This window comes from Rhopilema esculentum, chromosome 21 (genome assembly GCF_057945365.1).
Source record: "Rhopilema esculentum isolate cy_ngs chromosome 21, ASM5794536v1, whole genome shotgun sequence".
Taxonomy (NCBI): domain Eukaryota; kingdom Metazoa; phylum Cnidaria; class Scyphozoa; order Rhizostomeae; family Rhizostomatidae; genus Rhopilema; species Rhopilema esculentum.
Genome location: NC_142835.1, coordinates 3,386,618 through 3,405,034, shown reverse-complemented (window position 1 = coordinate 3,405,034; position 18,417 = coordinate 3,386,618). Strand labels below are relative to the sequence as shown.

At 35.7% G+C, this 18,417-nt stretch overlaps 2 protein-coding genes across 2 annotated transcripts in view; both read left to right on the top strand.

Moving 5' to 3' along the window:
• The first annotated feature begins 1,581 nt into the window (after nucleotides 1-1,581).
• LOC135684454 (uncharacterized) lies at nucleotides 1,582-7,988 on the top strand. Its single transcript, XM_065200028.2, has 2 exons — nucleotides 1,582-2,223; nucleotides 3,762-7,988. Exons 1-2 carry the CDS (start codon nucleotides 1,914-1,916, stop codon nucleotides 4,715-4,717), a joined length of 1,266 nt encoding a protein of 421 aa, XP_065056100.2. The 5' UTR covers nucleotides 1,582-1,913; the 3' UTR covers nucleotides 4,718-7,988.
• Nucleotides 7,989-8,627: 639 nt separating this feature from the next.
• LOC135684450 (mediator of RNA polymerase II transcription subunit 14) overlaps nucleotides 8,628-18,417 on the top strand; it is a 32,135-nt gene continuing 22,345 nt past the window's right edge. Inside the window, exons 1-10 of the mRNA XM_065200024.2 lie at nucleotides 8,628-8,831; nucleotides 10,664-10,690; nucleotides 13,055-13,160; nucleotides 14,038-14,132; nucleotides 14,981-15,059; nucleotides 15,831-15,960; nucleotides 16,450-16,490; nucleotides 16,942-17,029; nucleotides 17,712-17,740; nucleotides 18,199-18,277. Of these exons, the coding sequence (XP_065056096.2) occupies nucleotides 8,725-8,831; nucleotides 10,664-10,690; nucleotides 13,055-13,160; nucleotides 14,038-14,132; nucleotides 14,981-15,059; nucleotides 15,831-15,960; nucleotides 16,450-16,490; nucleotides 16,942-17,029; nucleotides 17,712-17,740; nucleotides 18,199-18,277 (781 nt within the window). The 5' untranslated portion in view covers nucleotides 8,628-8,724. The remainder of the gene's footprint in view (nucleotides 8,832-10,663; nucleotides 10,691-13,054; nucleotides 13,161-14,037; nucleotides 14,133-14,980; nucleotides 15,060-15,830; nucleotides 15,961-16,449; nucleotides 16,491-16,941; nucleotides 17,030-17,711; nucleotides 17,741-18,198; nucleotides 18,278-18,417) is intronic.

Here is an 18,417-nt window from a genome sequence, read left to right as displayed (position 1 = left end):
ATTCTAAGTGCCACAACCAAGAATGCAAAAATATACTGGAATATGGAAAATGACATATACAATATTAAGAGCGAGACTTGACTAAAGTTATTTTCTAAAACTTACAAGGAACTGTTATTTTCTTACGTTGTTTCGTGAGGCAAAATCGTTTGCTATCTCAGCTATATCTAGTTTGTCTGTTCTGTGTTTGTGTATATTAAGATTAGAATGAGTAAACTGTTACACATTATCTCAGTTATAGGGTTCCTGAGATATGAAATCAATCTACTTTGTATAGTAAATGACCTCTCTGCCGGAGATTTACTCATAGGGGCTAAGAGATAAAACTTGGGGAGCTTCAAAACATCTGCAAGTAGCGTCTGTATACTGTACAACCCGTGCTGAATACAAGTGTCAAGCAAAATTCGTTCTTGCTAGATTTTTTCAACTTTCGGCTGATCCCTCAAAGCTTCAATCGTCCTGCCTTTAAGCAAGGAGGGGCGAGTTCCTGACCACGCAAAAGAGGGTTGGGTAGCCGCTCAGGAAAAATGAAAAAGAAGGCGCCAAGCTCAAAATACACGTTTTCACAATAGTTCTTGCAATCTTTTTGTTGCAGTCGTTTTCACTATTTTTAGGCAAACTTTTGTCATGTTTGATTATTTCCATTCTAAAATGGAATTCATTTCTTTTTGGGATCTCGTGAGAACGAAAATGCGCCCATGTCGAAATAGTGAAAGCTGTATCAGTCTTTACCCTATTGTAAGGCTGGACGAGGACAACCAGGGACGCGGGAAGCATTTTGAGGCGGTGGGGGCAGCTACTCAAAAAGGGCACATTTTCAATGACTACTATTAGAATTATAACAAAAAATGATATAACATAATACTTTGGTACCGATAAAACTTTTAATCTAAAAGGCCAGTCTAAAATTTCCCATTCTGTTGTTTAGGCATTTGCTGGGGGGGGGGGGGGTACCTTAACATGATTGAAGGTAGGGGGACGTGCAACTTTTTAGGATACCTTTTTTCTGAAAAGTGCGGAACAATCGGTATCAGTTTTTAAAAAACTATTAGGAGGGAGATTGAGCGTTAACAAAATGAATGTCCAGTTAAAAATGAAAGTATGAAATATGTCAATATTGAGATTTTTAGCAAAGGACATGCAAAATTTGTTTGATGATTTTCTTGTGCTTTGAAATTGTTATTTGCTTTGCGGAATTATGGGTATAGTTTGCATCATGTTCGCGGAATTATGGGTCACATTTTTTCAGACATGTGTGGAATTATGGGTCCAAATTTTTTAACCAAAATGACACGTCTCTCTTCAAAATTAGGCTTAGTTGCACCCAATGTTTTAATTGCTTTCATTTTGTTCCTAACCGCACCAACGTTTTATCTCACCCAAGAACTTGACATTTTACATATTCATTCCATTCGCATAAACACAGTGCCATTTTCACAAGGGCAAAATGCTGCCCCCTATGCCCCCTCTGCCCCCGTGCTCCGGCGCCCCTGCAGGGCAACCCTATTAAACTTCGATACACGTGTGCCCGGACTTATATTTTCCCACTAAAATTGCAGACAGAGACGGACAGAGAAAATGGGGTTCTGGCAAGGTAAAATAAATCTCTATTTGTTTCATAGCAAATTAAAAGGGAGGCGCGCTCTCGAGTCTGTGCTTTTGCTAAGGCAGAAGGTTTTTGCTTAAGGTAGCAATGGGCATATTTTAAAATTTTATGGACAATTTTTCAACATTTTCATAAAAGGGGCTGGAACACGTGCCCCCAGTTCCCCCTTTCCCAACATTTCTGCTGGTGGGTAAAAATACAAAAATCTACTCTCCTCGCATGCATCCATCACATGTCTGGTACACACATCAATGCGGAAGTTGGTTGTTGACCTTTCAACTGAACTTCGCACTTCGAATCAGAAAATATGAACAATCGAGAGACGATGAAAAGCAATGCTATTAGCAAAATGGAGGAAGGACGAGAGAATACTTGTCAGATAATAATGAGCCGTGAAGAGGTGGACGGTTATGTTGTGCATCTGGAGATCCCAGATAGAGCTGAATTGCCGTGTCTAGATCAATTTAGTTTTGTAGATCAATTGAAGATGCCTAGGCCCTGCTTCTACATGCTGAGGGTGCTTGGTGTTTGGCAACCGAAAAACTGCTTATGGCCCTTTCATTTTTACTCAGCCTTGACATACTTAATTCTGCTTGGAAGCATGCTCTCAATTCTAGGTAAGGAACATTGTACTCCATTGTTAGTTTTATGATTTTCAATAAGTTACATCGAAAGGACAACAACAATGATGTAACCAGGCTACCATGCTCAGTAGCGTCGCTTGACCTTCCAGGGTCATCAATAGAAAAATTTACCGACGAAGACATAGGTGGAAAAGAATTGATAGATGATTTTACAGAAACACTAAGGCTTTTGTAGACAGACTGAAGACTTGCCGACGATTTCGTGAAGTATTGGGGGATGTTACACCCCCTACACCCCCCGCTAGCTAGGCTATGTCCCTGACCTCTTCATCTAGACTCACAAAAGAAAAGTTAACGCGAGTACGCATATTACACCATCAAAAAATAGAGTTCGTAAATGTAGTTCACAAAAACCATTTTTAAAATTTTTGAATTTTGACCACAGAAGCTAAATGAAAACCACAAAATACTTGTGAAATCAGTTAAGTGTGTCTAAAAGCGGGTAAGAAATGGCCAATGAAAGATATGAAGTTGCTAACGAAACACGACCCTGTGCTCATGTGGCCATATCTTAGCCAATTATTTGCAAATTTAACTGGTTATGTTATTTTTATAAAGTATTAAGGTCTTCTATTCTGCACTTTCGGGTTTTCAGATCCAATTTCGAAAATTCTAAAAACGATTTTTGTGACGTTATCACTTAATAACACTATAGTTTTCTTCTTCAGAAATCACAAAATATATACATTTATATTCTCCCCGATGGGAGAGCTAAATGTTTTGCCGCTTCTCAAATCAAGAAAGCATTGTGTATTCGATATAACATACTGCTGTTTCTGTTATTCGTAGTAACTTTTTTCCATTAAAACGTTGTCAGGGATGGTGAAGCCCCCTCTAGAAAATTCCAGATGTGTTCCAGCCCCAGGGTAGTGGGGTTTATATGAAGTGTGGCAAGCTTTCTTTTTAAGGCAAAGATTATATCAACATAGTTTTTATGAGGGGGGTGGGGGTTAGCAGCATTTAGGAAAAGAAATAGAGAGTATAATTATAAAGAGTGTCTTTAAAAATAATTGTAATGATTCGGTATTTTATGGCATGGTGCTGCATTAGTTTTTTTAGTTAACATGACAATTGTTTGAATTTCAATTTAGGTACTTTAGGTGCTGAAAAAGAAATATGAAAGTTTTTCATCTCTCTTTGAAGGGTTGAAATGTTTAGCTCTCATTATTTCGTTAGAGGCCTTTATGCCTTTATCAAAGACCGAGATAAAACTTTTTGTTTGGGGTGGGGGCAGCCCTGATAAATCAGTGTAACAAAAGCCATATTTTACAAAATAGAAGTATTCTACTTATAAGTATTGTACGCATAAATGCAACTTAAGTTTTTTTTTGGGGAGGCAAGGCCCCTCCCCCCGAACCCCCGGTATCTCGGTCCTTGGCGTTTAGTGGGCTACGTAATGTTGTTACGTAGTACTATTTATTTATCAAGTAGGTAAGAATCGAGACTGAAATTTACCAGATAATATTTTTGCAGCAACAAGATCGTTTAAGCTTTATTCACTTCTTATGCAGGTTTTGAATACGTTCTACATGGGAAATCAGAGAAGTGGAGGGTTGGATCGATAGCAAACAGCTGTTTTACGCTGATGAATCTGACATTGCCTTTTGCATTCATAAAATATTATTTCAGATTTGGAAGCTACGATGCGTTGATTTCGAGTGTCATGCAGAGTTCTTTTGAACACAGAGTCAAGATAAGATTTCTTTCTCGCATGTATAGTGCTTTCTCTCTTGGCATGTGGATACTTGCAGCTGTCTTCTTCTATATCCATTGGCTACCGTTTTTCAGTCGGACTTGGCATCATATAGTGTACGGTTTTACAGTGATTTACACGACAGGATGGTGGTCCAGTTGGCTTAGCATATATGGCTTTGTTTGCCATATACATGCTTTGCAAGCGCAGATATTTGTAGAACGTATGCAGGAGGTATTCCAGAACTCAAATCGAAGTAGAGCGGATGAAAGGCGAAGAGTGGGTCTACTTCTAGGCGTGTACAACGAACTGAGTCGGTGGATAGAGAGGACACAAAGAGAATTTGGAAAAATTATTTCTTTTGCTATGGCATACCATACCATTGATGCAATTGTGTTTAGCATTGCCTATTGGGACCGTGATTTTGGCACAAACTATTCGATTCTGCAGTATGTTGGTGGCATAGCATTCGATCTAGCCAGCATTGCTATAAAACTTTATCCTGCTGCAGTCGTTTCGGCTGCTGTTCATTACATAACTAGAAGGTCTGGGAACGAGTGTTACCCGCATCATACGTTAATAGACATGCCCCTAGAGCGATTCCAGCTTTATGAGCATTTATCTATAAGGGAGAATATGATTGGACTGAGAATACTCGGCGTGAAAGTGACGGTGAGAATAGCAGTTGGAATTTTCGTAACAACAGTGACAGGGCTGGCCACTTTCTTACGTTTCGTAATCGCCAACGTAGGGACAAAGCACTCACTGTGGTGAGGAGGGGAGTTGTGTAATGTAACTTCAAATAATATTTTTCAGTTTATTTGCCTTTGAATCTTCATTCACTTTATTATAGATATTGATGTTAAAAAAGATATAATTAGAAAAATATAGCTAGAAATCAAACGCTCGTCCGGTACCAAAACCGCTCGTCCGACATACATGCGTAGAGTCCAAAGCTAGCCAATTTCATCAACAATACACACTTAAACATGAAGGTTCTCCTTAGAGCATGTTCTATCTCTATGCTATGACTATCATAAATTTATGTCATGATTATTTTTTCAAAGCAGCTACTAAACATAAGGCAAACGTAATGTAAAATGTCTGTACAGGCATCAGTCTGCAAAATGTTAGTCCGGTATTTGGTATTTGGAAAATGTTAGTCCGGACACACGTGTATCGAAGTTTGATGGGGTTGTTCTCGTTCAACCTTACAATAGGTTAAAAGCTGAAGCAGCTTTTACCATTTCGACATGGGCGCATTTCCGTTTTCACGAGACCCCAAAAAGAAATAAATTCCATTTTAGTATGGAAGTAATCAGCATGGGTACTCCCGTATTCACTGTTTTATTTGTCTTGCCTATAGAGATAGAGTATTTGTTATCCTATCTTTATGGTTTTGTAGCGGAAATTGATATTTTTCAGTTGAGGAATCGCTTTCTACATACCCCGTCTTACAGCATCTGAAAATGGAGAACCAGCACTGTAGCAACTTTAGTTCCTAGAAAAAAGAGAGTTTTGGATGAATTTTCCGTATATGCTCTAAAGCCAGAACTACGTTTATTAGGCTTGAAAGGCTTGATCGAGAATAATGTTTTTTGAGATCATGATGGCAGAAAAGTTTTGCAATAGAGTTCTTGTGTGTGTGACGTCACAAAAAAATATTTTTAGAGTTTTCGAATTTTGACCACATAGCATAAAAGAACACCGTAAAGTACTCCCATATATAGAAATCAGTTAAGTTTGTCAAAAATCGGGTGAGCAATGGCCAATAGAAGATTTGAAGTTTGCCAACGGATTGCTGCTATTCTGGCTCAGTTCATAAAGTTATGAACTGAAGCCAAATTACAGAGGTTTGATGGGATCAGAGCTTGTGCTCATCTGGTCATATCTCAGCCAATTCTTAATAACTCTAAACGATTTTGCAGATTTAGAGTATTTCATGATGCTCTTTCAGGTTATGGAAACAAATTTAAAAAATTCTTAAAAAAATGATTTCTGTGACGTCATCACTTGACAACTCTATTTTTTTGAAACGCGGTTGTCAGCAGCAGTCAGCAGCAAAGGAAGCCAAGAGTTTGGAATTGAAGAAAAGGCCGAGAGCTTTTAAGGAATGTTGTCAGATACCCTGGGTACCAGACTCACTCTGCATAAAATGAGAGAAACTATAGGGTGAGTCTCTCTTATTTTATGTAGAGTCTGGTACCCAGTGTAGTTGTCAGAAGGCAGGGGATAAAAACTTTTATACTGATATGGCCTATGTGATATTGACAGTGGCAGTGACTAACTTTTGCTAATGTCTGAATCAGTTAAGTAGCCCAGTATTCTTCTCACTAAAGTTTTGATGACGCAATTGAATCTTTTCAACCCCGGTATTATCATTATTTTATGACAGCTCGCTGTCAGACGAATAGCAAAAGGCCTACGGACTGCCAGACGAATATCTCCACGATTATCGAATAAATGATCTATTGTTAAAGCAGTTTTTATGCAAACCAAATGATAATTTGTCAGAAACCTTTTCACAAGGGATGTTGCAGAATTTGATTTCACTAGCCTCAAATACCTTGCTTTCATAGGTAATGGGATGTAGCCACAAGACCTGATTTTATGAGAGATGGGGCAATGCCTTCTGAGGCAAATGCCTTCTGAGACAGCTATTTTTTTAAATTCATTGGATCCCATTGTTAATGTTTTCTTCCCCGAGTAAGAAATTGATAAGAATCTGTGAATAGATCTCGATTTTCATCATCTCTGCACTACGGAATCCTTGTTTGGGGGTATGCTTATGAAGCAAAGCAGAGATACCCAACCGATACAATTTAAACATCTTCCTCAGGCTGATTTTGCAATGTTAGGTCCCAATTGGATGTTATTTGGAAACCTTCGGCTTCGGTGATTAGAATTAATGAAGGCTACTAAAATTTATGCATAAATCTGTAAATATGATATCTACTGTTTTTTGACTCTCTTTTAAACTTTGACATTCAACTTTCTGTATGATGGATGATACATGGCAGATTTTAAGCGATTATATTTTTATAACTTATTAGAATGATATTGTGTAATGTATTTGATCAACGTAATATTGTGTAATGTATGTTAAATTTGTAGATACCGAATTCTGGAACACAATTGCCTACTTTCATGAACGGCTATGTACAAATTATGTGGAAGCAACAAAGCTTCTCGTGCCTTTTTGATAATACTTGACCAAATCTGACGCTGTTATGAGAGCTACCGCAAGGCTCTAAGCCGGGAAAAGAGGCTCTTTAGTTCATTTCAAGCTCTTTCAGCTCTTTTTAAAATACTTCTTTCAGTTCGGTTTTGCTATTCTGATGGACCCAAGCCACCTTGAATTCATACAGCCCAAACCTAATGGCAAACACCACTTTATATGGGTAACGTTGCAACCCATTATGTTTCTAATCAAAGGTGTTGGACATCAATAGTTTGTAAAGTTCCACATCAAGGTGGTATTTAGACGAAAATCGACAAATATCGGCAAAAATGACCAAAGAGCAAAGGAGATGGTCATAAATGCCCCCCCCCATATTTTTGCGTGATGCGTTATTGGCCATATTTCATGCGTGAAATGGTGAAATCTCGATTTTTTATGCGTGATTTCGTGAATTAAGATTCCTGCGTGAAGTGTGAAACATGAGTATTCTTTGTTTTACACTCTTTTTTATATAAGAACCAGTAAATTTAAGTTCAGGCTGACTGTTCTTAATTTTTTTCGAAAATCTGAGGCTGGATTGTTCTTAATTTGTTTTTAAATTAAGTGGGTGTAAGCAGTGCTATTGCTAGCTTTTTCGCTCTAAGGAGGTGTTCAGGCCTCATTTGCCAACAAAGTGATTGAGACAGCCTTAATTTGCTGACAAATTTGAATATTCACCGAAAAAGCACCCACACATCGCTAAAAATTCTCGATTTTGAGAAAATACGTAGTTCAAAATTGCATTTTGCAAAAGCTCAGCCTCAGCTTGTTCTTAATTTGTTCTTAACTTTTGACAAGTTTTGAGGCTCGTGTTCTTATAAAATTGTTCTTATAAAAAAAGAGTGTGAAAGCTTTAACTATCCGTGCTTTAACTAACGACTGAATGATAATTTTAAAAATTGCCTCAATTTCGTGCGTAATAAACCAATAATAGTTAAAATCTCAATTTAGTATTTTGTTGAGTCATATCACACATGAGTCTCTATAGTCTCTTTGTAGTCCCTATTAAACTTCCGGTCGTTTCTGCTGATTTGTAGAGCTAGCGAAGAGTAGACATTCAAAATTTGAACGTAGTGTTGTAGTCCTTCAAACAGGGCTCTGATAAGCAATAGCTGATATTACATTTTTTGTTTGCATGAGCGTGAAAATCCAATTTTGCTGTGCCCGAATGTATGAAAAGTCAAAAAATTGTGCGTGAATGCGTGAATCACAACCACTATAATAATCATCACTGGAAGGTCAATTTGTTTTACGGTGAGTAATAACCACGATGCCAGTCAACCAGTCAAAAACGAAGAGGTGTGAGCATAATGAATATTATGCAGAGATCAAAATCATAAAGCAAATAATAAAATGAGTTTTTTCTTTCTTTCACTCTCTCCTGCTCGTTGCTCACTCATTCATAAAAAAATAAGTTCGGTTGTGTCGTTTGTTGGTTGTTATGATTATAATTATAATTTCTCAGCCTCCTATCCAGTCCTCGAAAGAAGCAGATCTCTTGTTACTCAAAATGGTCGAAGAAAAACGATGATCATATAAAACTACACACGAAGTGGCAGCCATGGCCGGGATGCAGCAGTTTGCCCCCGGCACTACGGTGAATCTGTCAATGTTGGTTGATATGGCTCTGCAAAAAGCCTATCATGAACTGACCCTACTGTCAGAGCTGTAAGTTACATAGTGGCCTAATACACTTAATACATTTATAACGTATGAATGAGCTCAAGGCCAAAGGGTCGTGCAGAAATTTATTCTTAATCAGTCAGCGGCACTTGGTGTTATTTGCTTGTATTTTCTTATAAGATTTAATGCGTCCATCAGTTTTAAGATTATGAAGTAAAACATGTAAATGCAACAACTGACTGTAGGTTTGTTTTGATAATTTTACCGACGATTGATGTATTTTGGAGTGTTGAGTTGTCCAGATTGCAGAGTGTGGCAATTGCACACCCGAGATATTTTTTTAAAATGTCCCTGCACACCTGATAAATGTTGTGACATTTTGAGATCAGGGCATGACATGGGTGTGTCCTATTGCTTAGGGCAAATGAAGAATCATGTTTCCTCAAGATTGACATAATCTTGCATTAACATTGCATTGTGTTTTCAACAATCAAACTATTACATTTTCGTTCTGGTACTAAATTTATTTGCTAACTGTATTATCGTTTTACATATTTAATAATCTTGCATTAGTTTGATAGTTACAAACAGGGCTCATGCCCCAATTTTTGGTAAGCAAAAATATTTATAAAGAGGCCCTGTTTTGAAGCACTAAATTCAAGTTTTATTTATAGAACTTGGCCTCTCCATCTTGAAATTGCTGGCGTGGGCCCTGACAAAATAGCTACATCTGTTGACTTGTCTCGATTCTTACAATACCTTATAACATTATATGATAGAAAGTAATAGATCCATGTTTGATGTTAGCACTAATAAGCTAATTTAAACTCTCTGCTATCTTTTCTAGTTAACCAAATCTAGACACAATATTCAAACTAAACAGGTCATTTGATTTGTGAACAGCTGGCAATCCAACAAATATACCAAAGCTTCCTAAATTAAAGTATAGATATATGGAACTGGTTTTTACATACAAATTGATGCCAGTTTACATGACTAATAACATACCAGCTTTGAGCATTATTTATATAACCCTACTGCATAAGAATTTTTATTTTAGCTTTTTAGTCTTTAGTTTTGCTTTTAATTTTTATCTTTTGTTTCATTTTTACTTATCTGCTTTCCCTCTTTTCCTTGTTATATTTTATCTTGTTTATATCTAAGTTATTATCTTGCTGCTGTATAATCGAATTCAGTTCGTATTATTTGAAATGTGATATTTTACTGAAAAAGAGCTTTTTTGTTTATTATAGATAAGCTTGAATGTTTGCATGAATTGAATTCAAGTCCCTAATATGCATATCAATATGAGGCCAACTTAAACATCATTCTAAGATCTTAGAGACAGAAATTGAAAGCAAACATTTCCACTTTCCCTTTGCAAATTTTTATCACAAGATGATAGCCAAAGTGTTACTTTCACTTTGGTCTTTTGATCAATTTTGGTTTTTAATTGGATTCTAAATTTTGAATTGTTTTATGCTTGAATAGCTGTTATTATTAATTAATTTTTAACAGTTGTGAAAGAATGTCAAGTGACATAATGCCACAGTAGAATTAAAGTTAGAATAAGAATAAAAACTAATTTAATGCTATAGAATTCAGAACCACCCCTCTCCTAATGATTCTTAACTGCCTTCTTTTCATAAATTTTCTTCTTGCATATGGGTTTTTTCTCATAGTTCATAATCACATATTACTTATAATACTCTGAAGTGCTAACTTTTTAAAAGTATATTTGTCCACAGAAGCTATATTTGCTTGAGGTAGTATATTAATGAAATGGTGAGTTTAGGATAAATCTTAAATTGGGAGAAGTTTTGCATATTGAAAGGGGTAAAATATTTGTTTTTACTATGATGTGTTTTTTGTTTTAGATTACCAAGGAAATCAGATATTGGCAGGTATGTTGTTAAAATAAAACAAAACTTATATATCATGAAATAGAACATAAACATTACATATCAATTTATATGCAAGAGCCACAAGTTAAAACTAAGAACTGTACAAATTAGTCACTTTAACATGACCAGCCTTCATCCCTCACATGGTGACTTATCTGTTTTCCAATTCTATTTTCTGCACATTGAAGAATTAGTCCTGGCCTGAGACTGTTTCCTTTAAGGGACACAATTTTGCCATATAACTTGCAAGAATCCACTTTTAAACCAGTCTGACAATTGCAGTGGTGTAGTGTGAGCACAAAACTTAGGCATGCGATAAAAAATAATATTATACAGTTATGTTGAATGAATGAAATTGTAATTTCAGCTTCTTAAAAATACAAGCGGTAATTATTGATAATCATGAATTATTTGTACTCTAATTCTAATCAATCAAGGTGTCTATTCTCTGCATCAGAGGCTCCACCACAGGTTGGAAAGTGGAAGGGGGACCAAGGGAAAAATTATCATCTATGCGAAAAGTTTTTGAAGAAAGCTCAATTGTTTTGCAAAAATTTTTAGCTTCTAGTGTTAAAACTGTTTTGCAGAATATCTTATTCATATTCATATTCGTCAAGAAAAGGCATCACCTAATGCCCATATAATGTAAGAATGTTTGATGTTATAATGCATCTGGGGATTCTCGCAAGGAGGAGCTCTCCACATTGCAAAATTGTGAAACACACTGCAGAGCCTACGGGAACAGGAGCAAAAGTTTCTGCTCATTTTCTACCCTCATAGTTACCAAGGATGACAATAGTGAGCTATGAGAGTTGTTAGAATTGAAGATGCTTTCATGTGAAATAGTTTCTTAAAGTTGTTCTCTGCAATCATCAACTATTCGACAAGGCTTACGCTCAGGTCTACTGCATGCCCTGGTTCGTAAATTCTGACTATACTGGCAAGCCTTTTGGCCAAAGATTTTGACTTGAATTATGGAATGCGAATCATGACAAATAGACTTTGATAAAAATAATTAGATTTGAAATGATGTATCACGCAAAGAATATTCCAAATTAAGCAGCTTATAGGCAGAAAATTGTTGTGGATTATCAAATATTTGGGAATGCTTGCCCTCAGGCCAACCGCAAGCTCCAGTCCTGAAATTTCTCACTTCTCTCGAGCTGCACTAAAGGTGCACTGAAGCATAGCATGCTCGCTCATTGTAGATAGGCAGAAATAGTAATGTAAAGGGGCTTCAATTTTTCAGATTTTCGTAATCTTTTTACTTGGAAAAATAGCCAATTGGCATGTTTGCGCTGGAGTTCACTTCATGCTGCTCATGACCAGAAAAATAAGATGTTTATTGCAAAAATGTTATGCATTGACTTTAACACTACAATGTATTCATTACCAGCAGAAGTGTTGCAAAAATTTTAGAATTTGTCTACAATTTTATGTTATACATAGACGCTACGCCACTGGGCAAATGGGATTGCTGAAACACATAATCTAGACAATTTACCCAACACAATAGTGGTTGGCATGTAAATTAACTTTGTACAAAAACCTAAAAATCCCAAATATGTTGGATGTTAGGCCCTAGCTGTGAACTTTAAAAACAATAGAATTACTATGCTGTTATTGCAGGATAAATCTTCCTGTAATACCTGTAATAAGATGATGCAAAACAAAAGATACTTTCATAGATGTTTTAGGAGTTTTCCTAAAAAAATTATATACTGTACTTCAAGAGTATATCTATAAGACCTTAAATCTTCAATTTTCCATCTTGCCCTGCATAATGTTAAGTTATACACACACGTATTTGCATACACATTATTATTGACTTACAACAAGATCATCCAAGCTGTAAAGAATTTGGCTGGGTCAAGTAAAGAGTTGGTTTTGAAAGCAAAATCCTCAGATTTACACAATAATTTTTTCTTCTCTGTTATTGAAAGTTAGCTGTCTGTAAACTAAAATTTTCTGTTAGCTTTCAAATTTTTTGCAACAATAAATGCTTTCAATTTTTGCTTTTGTTTTTCGCTTTTGTATAATTTTTGTGTGAATATGTATAGTTTTCCTTTTCAGCAGGTTTTAAAAAGATCTGCACAATGTGATCACTTTTTAACTGCTTCCATATAACCTAGTATAAGTCTACAGGGCAGTGCTATTTGTCATTTGTGAATAACTTTGCATTTTATTGATTAAATTTAGAATAATAGTGAAGTCATTGGCTTTGCCAAGTTGATCCAGGTGTTGCATTGTAACTTTTCTTTTATTCCTGTTTGAATATTTTTGCATTGTCTGTAAGTTATCAATGTTAGAAACAGTTTTATAATTGATGCTTTGTGATTGCTGAAAATGTCTTTTTTATTATAGGAAAATAGAAATTATCCAGTTTGCAACCAATACTAGACAGCAGTTTGTTAGGCTACTTGCTCTTGTGAAGTGGGCTGCTAGTGCAGAAAAGGTTGACAAATGTCAGGTTTGTGAAATAAGAAAGATTTATTATTCTGCAGCAGGGACACCGGAACGACCAAGAGGCAAGGGCGGCAGGCTTGAGTAAAAGTGCATTTAAAAAATAGCTCCCATTCTACTAATTCCTTTTACTAACTGCCATTTTATTTCGATCTTCTGTAGGTATCTTTAAAATTGGCTAACTTTTGGCATAAGGATTCATTTTACAAGTTTTGAGAAATGTCGTTATGTATTAATCACTGCAATCAGTGTTTCATATGAGTCTCTCTGATAATCACAATTGACCGGTTTCAAGGGCACTTTAATGAAAAGGGCACTCTGTCCCTCTTTCCCCTCTAAGGGGCAATTGACCCCCAGTGCCCCCTATCTATGGCATCCCTGTTCTGCAGTTAAGGTTGCATGTAGACCCATTTGCTTTTTCAAGGAATTTAGACCCAACTATGCAAATAATCAGTAAAGCCCAAACAGGTACACACTGATGAGGGCGGTTTCTTCGTACACAAGAGTCAGCAAAATACGTGTCATGACCAAAGCAATGACATTAGACAAGTGGAAAAATTTTGACTTGAAAGAGACGGTCACCAAAATTGAAAGAGTGACTCTTGCAGCCCAATGCTATCTTACAAAGACATTTAACTATTGTTACTTTTATAAACATGTTGATTAGTTACTATATTTCAATGTTTTGTATGAAATCATACTACCAAGGGCCAGAAAAGGTAAGTACCTAGTTTAATGACTGTCAACCCCCAAAAAACTGATTCATATCCATATGGAAATTATAAAATTCTAATAATCATAACCTTTTACTGGTTTTTTCAACATATATGATTAAAACAGATTTCAAGATCTGAAGAGCAATAAAATTTTATTTTTCCAATCAGGAAGTTTCAGCCTCATTAGACCAACAGAATATGTTTTTTATCAATACTGCTGACACACTTGCGAGGATGGCTAGAGAGACCCTGGCAAATGCAAGGTATGGCATCTTTAATCATTTTGTTAATTTAGGCAGTAACTCAGGACATTAAGTTAAAAGCTCAACATTGTGACATTACTTGGTAGTTTTGATAATGGTTGCTTTTCAGAGGGTTGTAGTCAATATGTTCATCCTAGAGCAGGTATGAAAATGTAAAATCTAAGGCTTCAGATTTTAGCAGCCATTTGCATGTTGCAAGTTCAGGATTTTTTGGCAGTTTGGAATTGTGATTTGGAGAAGAGAAATGGAGAGTAGTCAAAATATAGCAAAAAGGACCTTCTGTTCCCTAAAGTGACTCTAGGCATCGGTTGAGATGCTTGTTTTGAATTTTGTTATTTGGATGACAAACAGCTAAATCTTTTTTCGGAGGTCTAGTTAAGGAGGGGTATGACAAAGTTTCTTTATTTTATTGCAGGTGCCAGGAAACTAGCCTTGCTAAATGCACAATGACATGAAACATATTCCATTCTTTTTATTCCAGAGTATATTTGTCTCAGCATAATGTCTGATGTTTTTCCAAGTTAACCTGCAAATAATTGTTCAGTCAAATGCTAAGTTCAGTAACATTACAGTTTCAAGATACAGTCATTATCTATGCAAATTTTTGGCAAAGGTTGTTTGCAGGTGGGCCTTGCAGCAGTTAACTTGCGCAGGTCTGCTAAGGTCTCTTATCAATGATATCATCAGGCCAATCAAAGGTTAAATTTGAAATGAAAAAGAAGAGTTCAACTTTGCTGAGCGAAATCTGTGAACTATGCAGCTCTGTGAAATGATCCAGTAGAAGTTACCCTAGTTAATAAATCTTAGTAATTTGTCTTTTTTAATTAGACTCTTTTTGCACTTGCCAGGCTCCCAAACTTTTCTTTGCCAACTGCAGTTGATGTTTTGACAACTGGAACATTCAATCGACTACCACGTTGTATTAAGGTAAGAAGAATATGCTGGTAGTTCCCTTGAACATTGACAGCTTGGGTTGGAGAACCGATATGTCATGAATTTGTGTAAGTCATCATGTCACTGGTAAGGATGGTAAGTGTTCAGGGCTTGAGAAGAACTTTTTAGAAGTGGTTAATGACAATGAGAAAACAGCAAAGTCAAAAATGGAACTGCTTATTCTTGTTGATAATATCAATATTTTACTTAAGTGTTTGGCACTGTTAGATATACCAGAAAATGTTGCCAATGACATATTTTTTGTTATTTGATCGTTAACTTCATTTGATGATATAAATATGTACCTAAACTTTGATATGAGTATTTTCTTTGTGCTTTGAAAACATTTTGTACTGGCCAAAAGGAAATAACGCAAGATTGCCTGTCTGCTGCCAAATTTGGAAATGTAAACCTTATGCTGCCTTCGCCTCATAGCATCTCTTGTAAAAAACACATATCACTCAACTCTAATACTCACTGCTTCGCAATGCATAAGGAGACTCTTTGAAATGCCTTTTAACTTACCATGTTGTTTAAGATAGTTTTCCTAGAGCCCTTTGTCTTACTTAATTTCAAGGACATTTTCAGAATAACTTTGATCTGCTTACAGAGGTCCTACTACACAGTCCCGAAATTTTGGAGCTTCTCTTTAGAAAACTCAAGATTATTACCAATGCTATTTGTGTGTAAACTCATGTAGTCAAACCTCATATATTTCATTTTTTATACTTCTTTTGAAACTTTTAAATTCAAATATTTGTCTAGGAGAAAATTGTCGCTGCTGATTCAATAACACTTGCAGACAAGAAAAAGACTCTAAACCGACTTAACGAGGTTATAAGAAACAGGCTGGCGGTCTCAAAAATACCAACACAGTTTTCATCTCTTGTGATAAGTAAGTTCTACCGTTTAACGAAATTCATTTGGTTTTAAAGGAGTCAAAAACAGTGCTATTGAAAGGCAAAGGTAGGTTGGTACAAACAAAACAAACAAAAAAAGGAATAAGTCAATTTGGCAAGTAGTTCTTGGAAGCTGTCGCTGGTTCTTTTCTTTAACATATGTTATGGCCACATGCCATTTAAATGCCACAGGAAAGGCGTAATCAAAAGGAGGATTTTCATGAATTTTTTTGGGAGATTTCTCCTAGTCGCTCATCACCTCTTCGCCTAAATATAATTTTCTTTGTTAGTGACGATAGAATCTTTGCTGAGTTAAATAGTTATTCTTGCTTTCTGTCTATTCATGAACTTCTTAATATTTGCTGTTAGGTTGCCGTTCTGCATTTCAAGTGTAGTAAGCCTCTCTCTATGCGATAACGTGCATTTAAGGATGTTGTAAAACTTATATTTTTGTAAGATTTACATGCATGTTTATTCTTCAACAGACGAAGGAAGAGTGACGTTAATTGTAAAAGACGAATTTGAGGTTTGTTTTGTTAGTCATTTAAATTCAACTGCAGAAAAATTATTTTGATTGCGAAATGCTGCTTCTTATAATTTCTGTCAATCATATCAATTTGAATTAACATATTACGCATAAACCAAATTATAAGTTTTGCTTGGGCATCTGAAAATTGATGGTGCAAAATTTTGTAAAATTGTATTGAAATGCATGACATTTTTATTACTTTCTCATATCTAACTGATGAATAGTAAATGAATAATGTTAATATGTTTGGAATTGTAAATAATAACGAATTTAACTTAGCATATACACAAATGAGATAAGGAAAGATCATCAGCAGTAACTGCTAGTGCAAGGAACAAGAAGGTCTGTCACTTGAAGGACAATTTCTGGGTATGTTCCTCGATGTGACTTTGACCTTAGCATCTGTTCATTTTTGCTGACACTGAATTTTTGCCTAATTTCTTTCTAGGCTACCCTCACATTGATGGGGGATCAACAGAGTATTCCATGGCGATTACTAAAAATTGAGTTTCTTATCAAAGATTTTGAAACTGGAGGTAATAATTAGGAGAACAGTCATTAGAGCTAAATAACAGATTTTCTTCCAGATGTCTACTCTTTATTTTCCTGAACTTAGGGCTTAAATCAAGATGTTTACTCATTAGTTTTTTAAACATTAAGTTAGGAGGGTTCGCGACTACACTAGGGCCTAAGTTCTCGCAAAACCATGATGCATTTGAACCCGTCATTTTTTCCATACTTTTATTTTTTTGTCCACATCTTCTTCTAGCGTCTTATTTGGTCACACTGTCTAGGTACACGATTCAGATAATACATCACACGCAATATTGATAGTGCTAAGCTGTTTCAAATTACTAGCCTTGCAGCTCCATGTTGTAATCTCATATTAAAATGTATTGGATGGAAAGTGGTGGGATTCAAAAGTCTGAGCTTCCTGCCCTGCTTAAGTGAATGCTTCTTAGAATTGCTCATAAGATTTTATAAAATCGATACTCTTCTGAACAATGTTATGATCAAGTTTCACTTGAGTAGGACTACGTGTAATTAACAAAGTATATATATCATATCAATAAAAAGGCATTTCATGATGTTTTAAAAGAGATTTTAACCAGTTTGTTTTGTTGGTTTCTAATGCTATTTTCTTGGTCATTGATCGTGCATATATGCATACCAACATATATATTCGTTAATTTCATATCATTATTTTCGTCAATTTAGATGGAAAGCCTTTGGTTCATAATTTACAGGTCAGTAAAAATAATGTTTTACAGCTTATGGATTGTTTGATGATTATGTAATGGCTGAAATAAGTATTTTCCCCGGATGTTCATAAATATAATTTGTTTAAATGTTCCAACTTCAACTGTTATCAAAGTCTAACATCTTCATATCTTGTTCCAACGTTTACACTAAGACCTAAGACCTTAGTCTAGACCAAAGTCTAAGACCTTAATTTAGGATGGTGACCAACTTTCACGCCAAATATTAAGGACTGTTTTTAAGAAGGAGGTATCATGTTTCAAAGTTTCTTGTTTCTTTTTTTATCTTAAGTATGTTCAGTCTTTTGAAGTTAATTGTTTCTGGGCTTCACATAGTGTATATGTTCTTCAACAGACAAAATGTTAATTATGATATGAATGACAAAATGCGCTTGATACGTGCATTAAGAGTATGGCCTAATGTTGCTTTTCTTGTTTACTGACAGATTCAGTACATACACCAATTGCTGCAATCGCGGCTGATGGCTGGCACTGACCCGTTTCTTGATGTTTATGATTGCTTGCGTATCCTTTCTAATGCCGAGCATAACGATACATTGACGTAGGCTTTAGATACTTAATGTTGCCATTATTGGCTCTATTTTCACTATATTGTTAGTGGAAGTGTTCATATCAACATCATTAGATAACTTACTGAAAACACA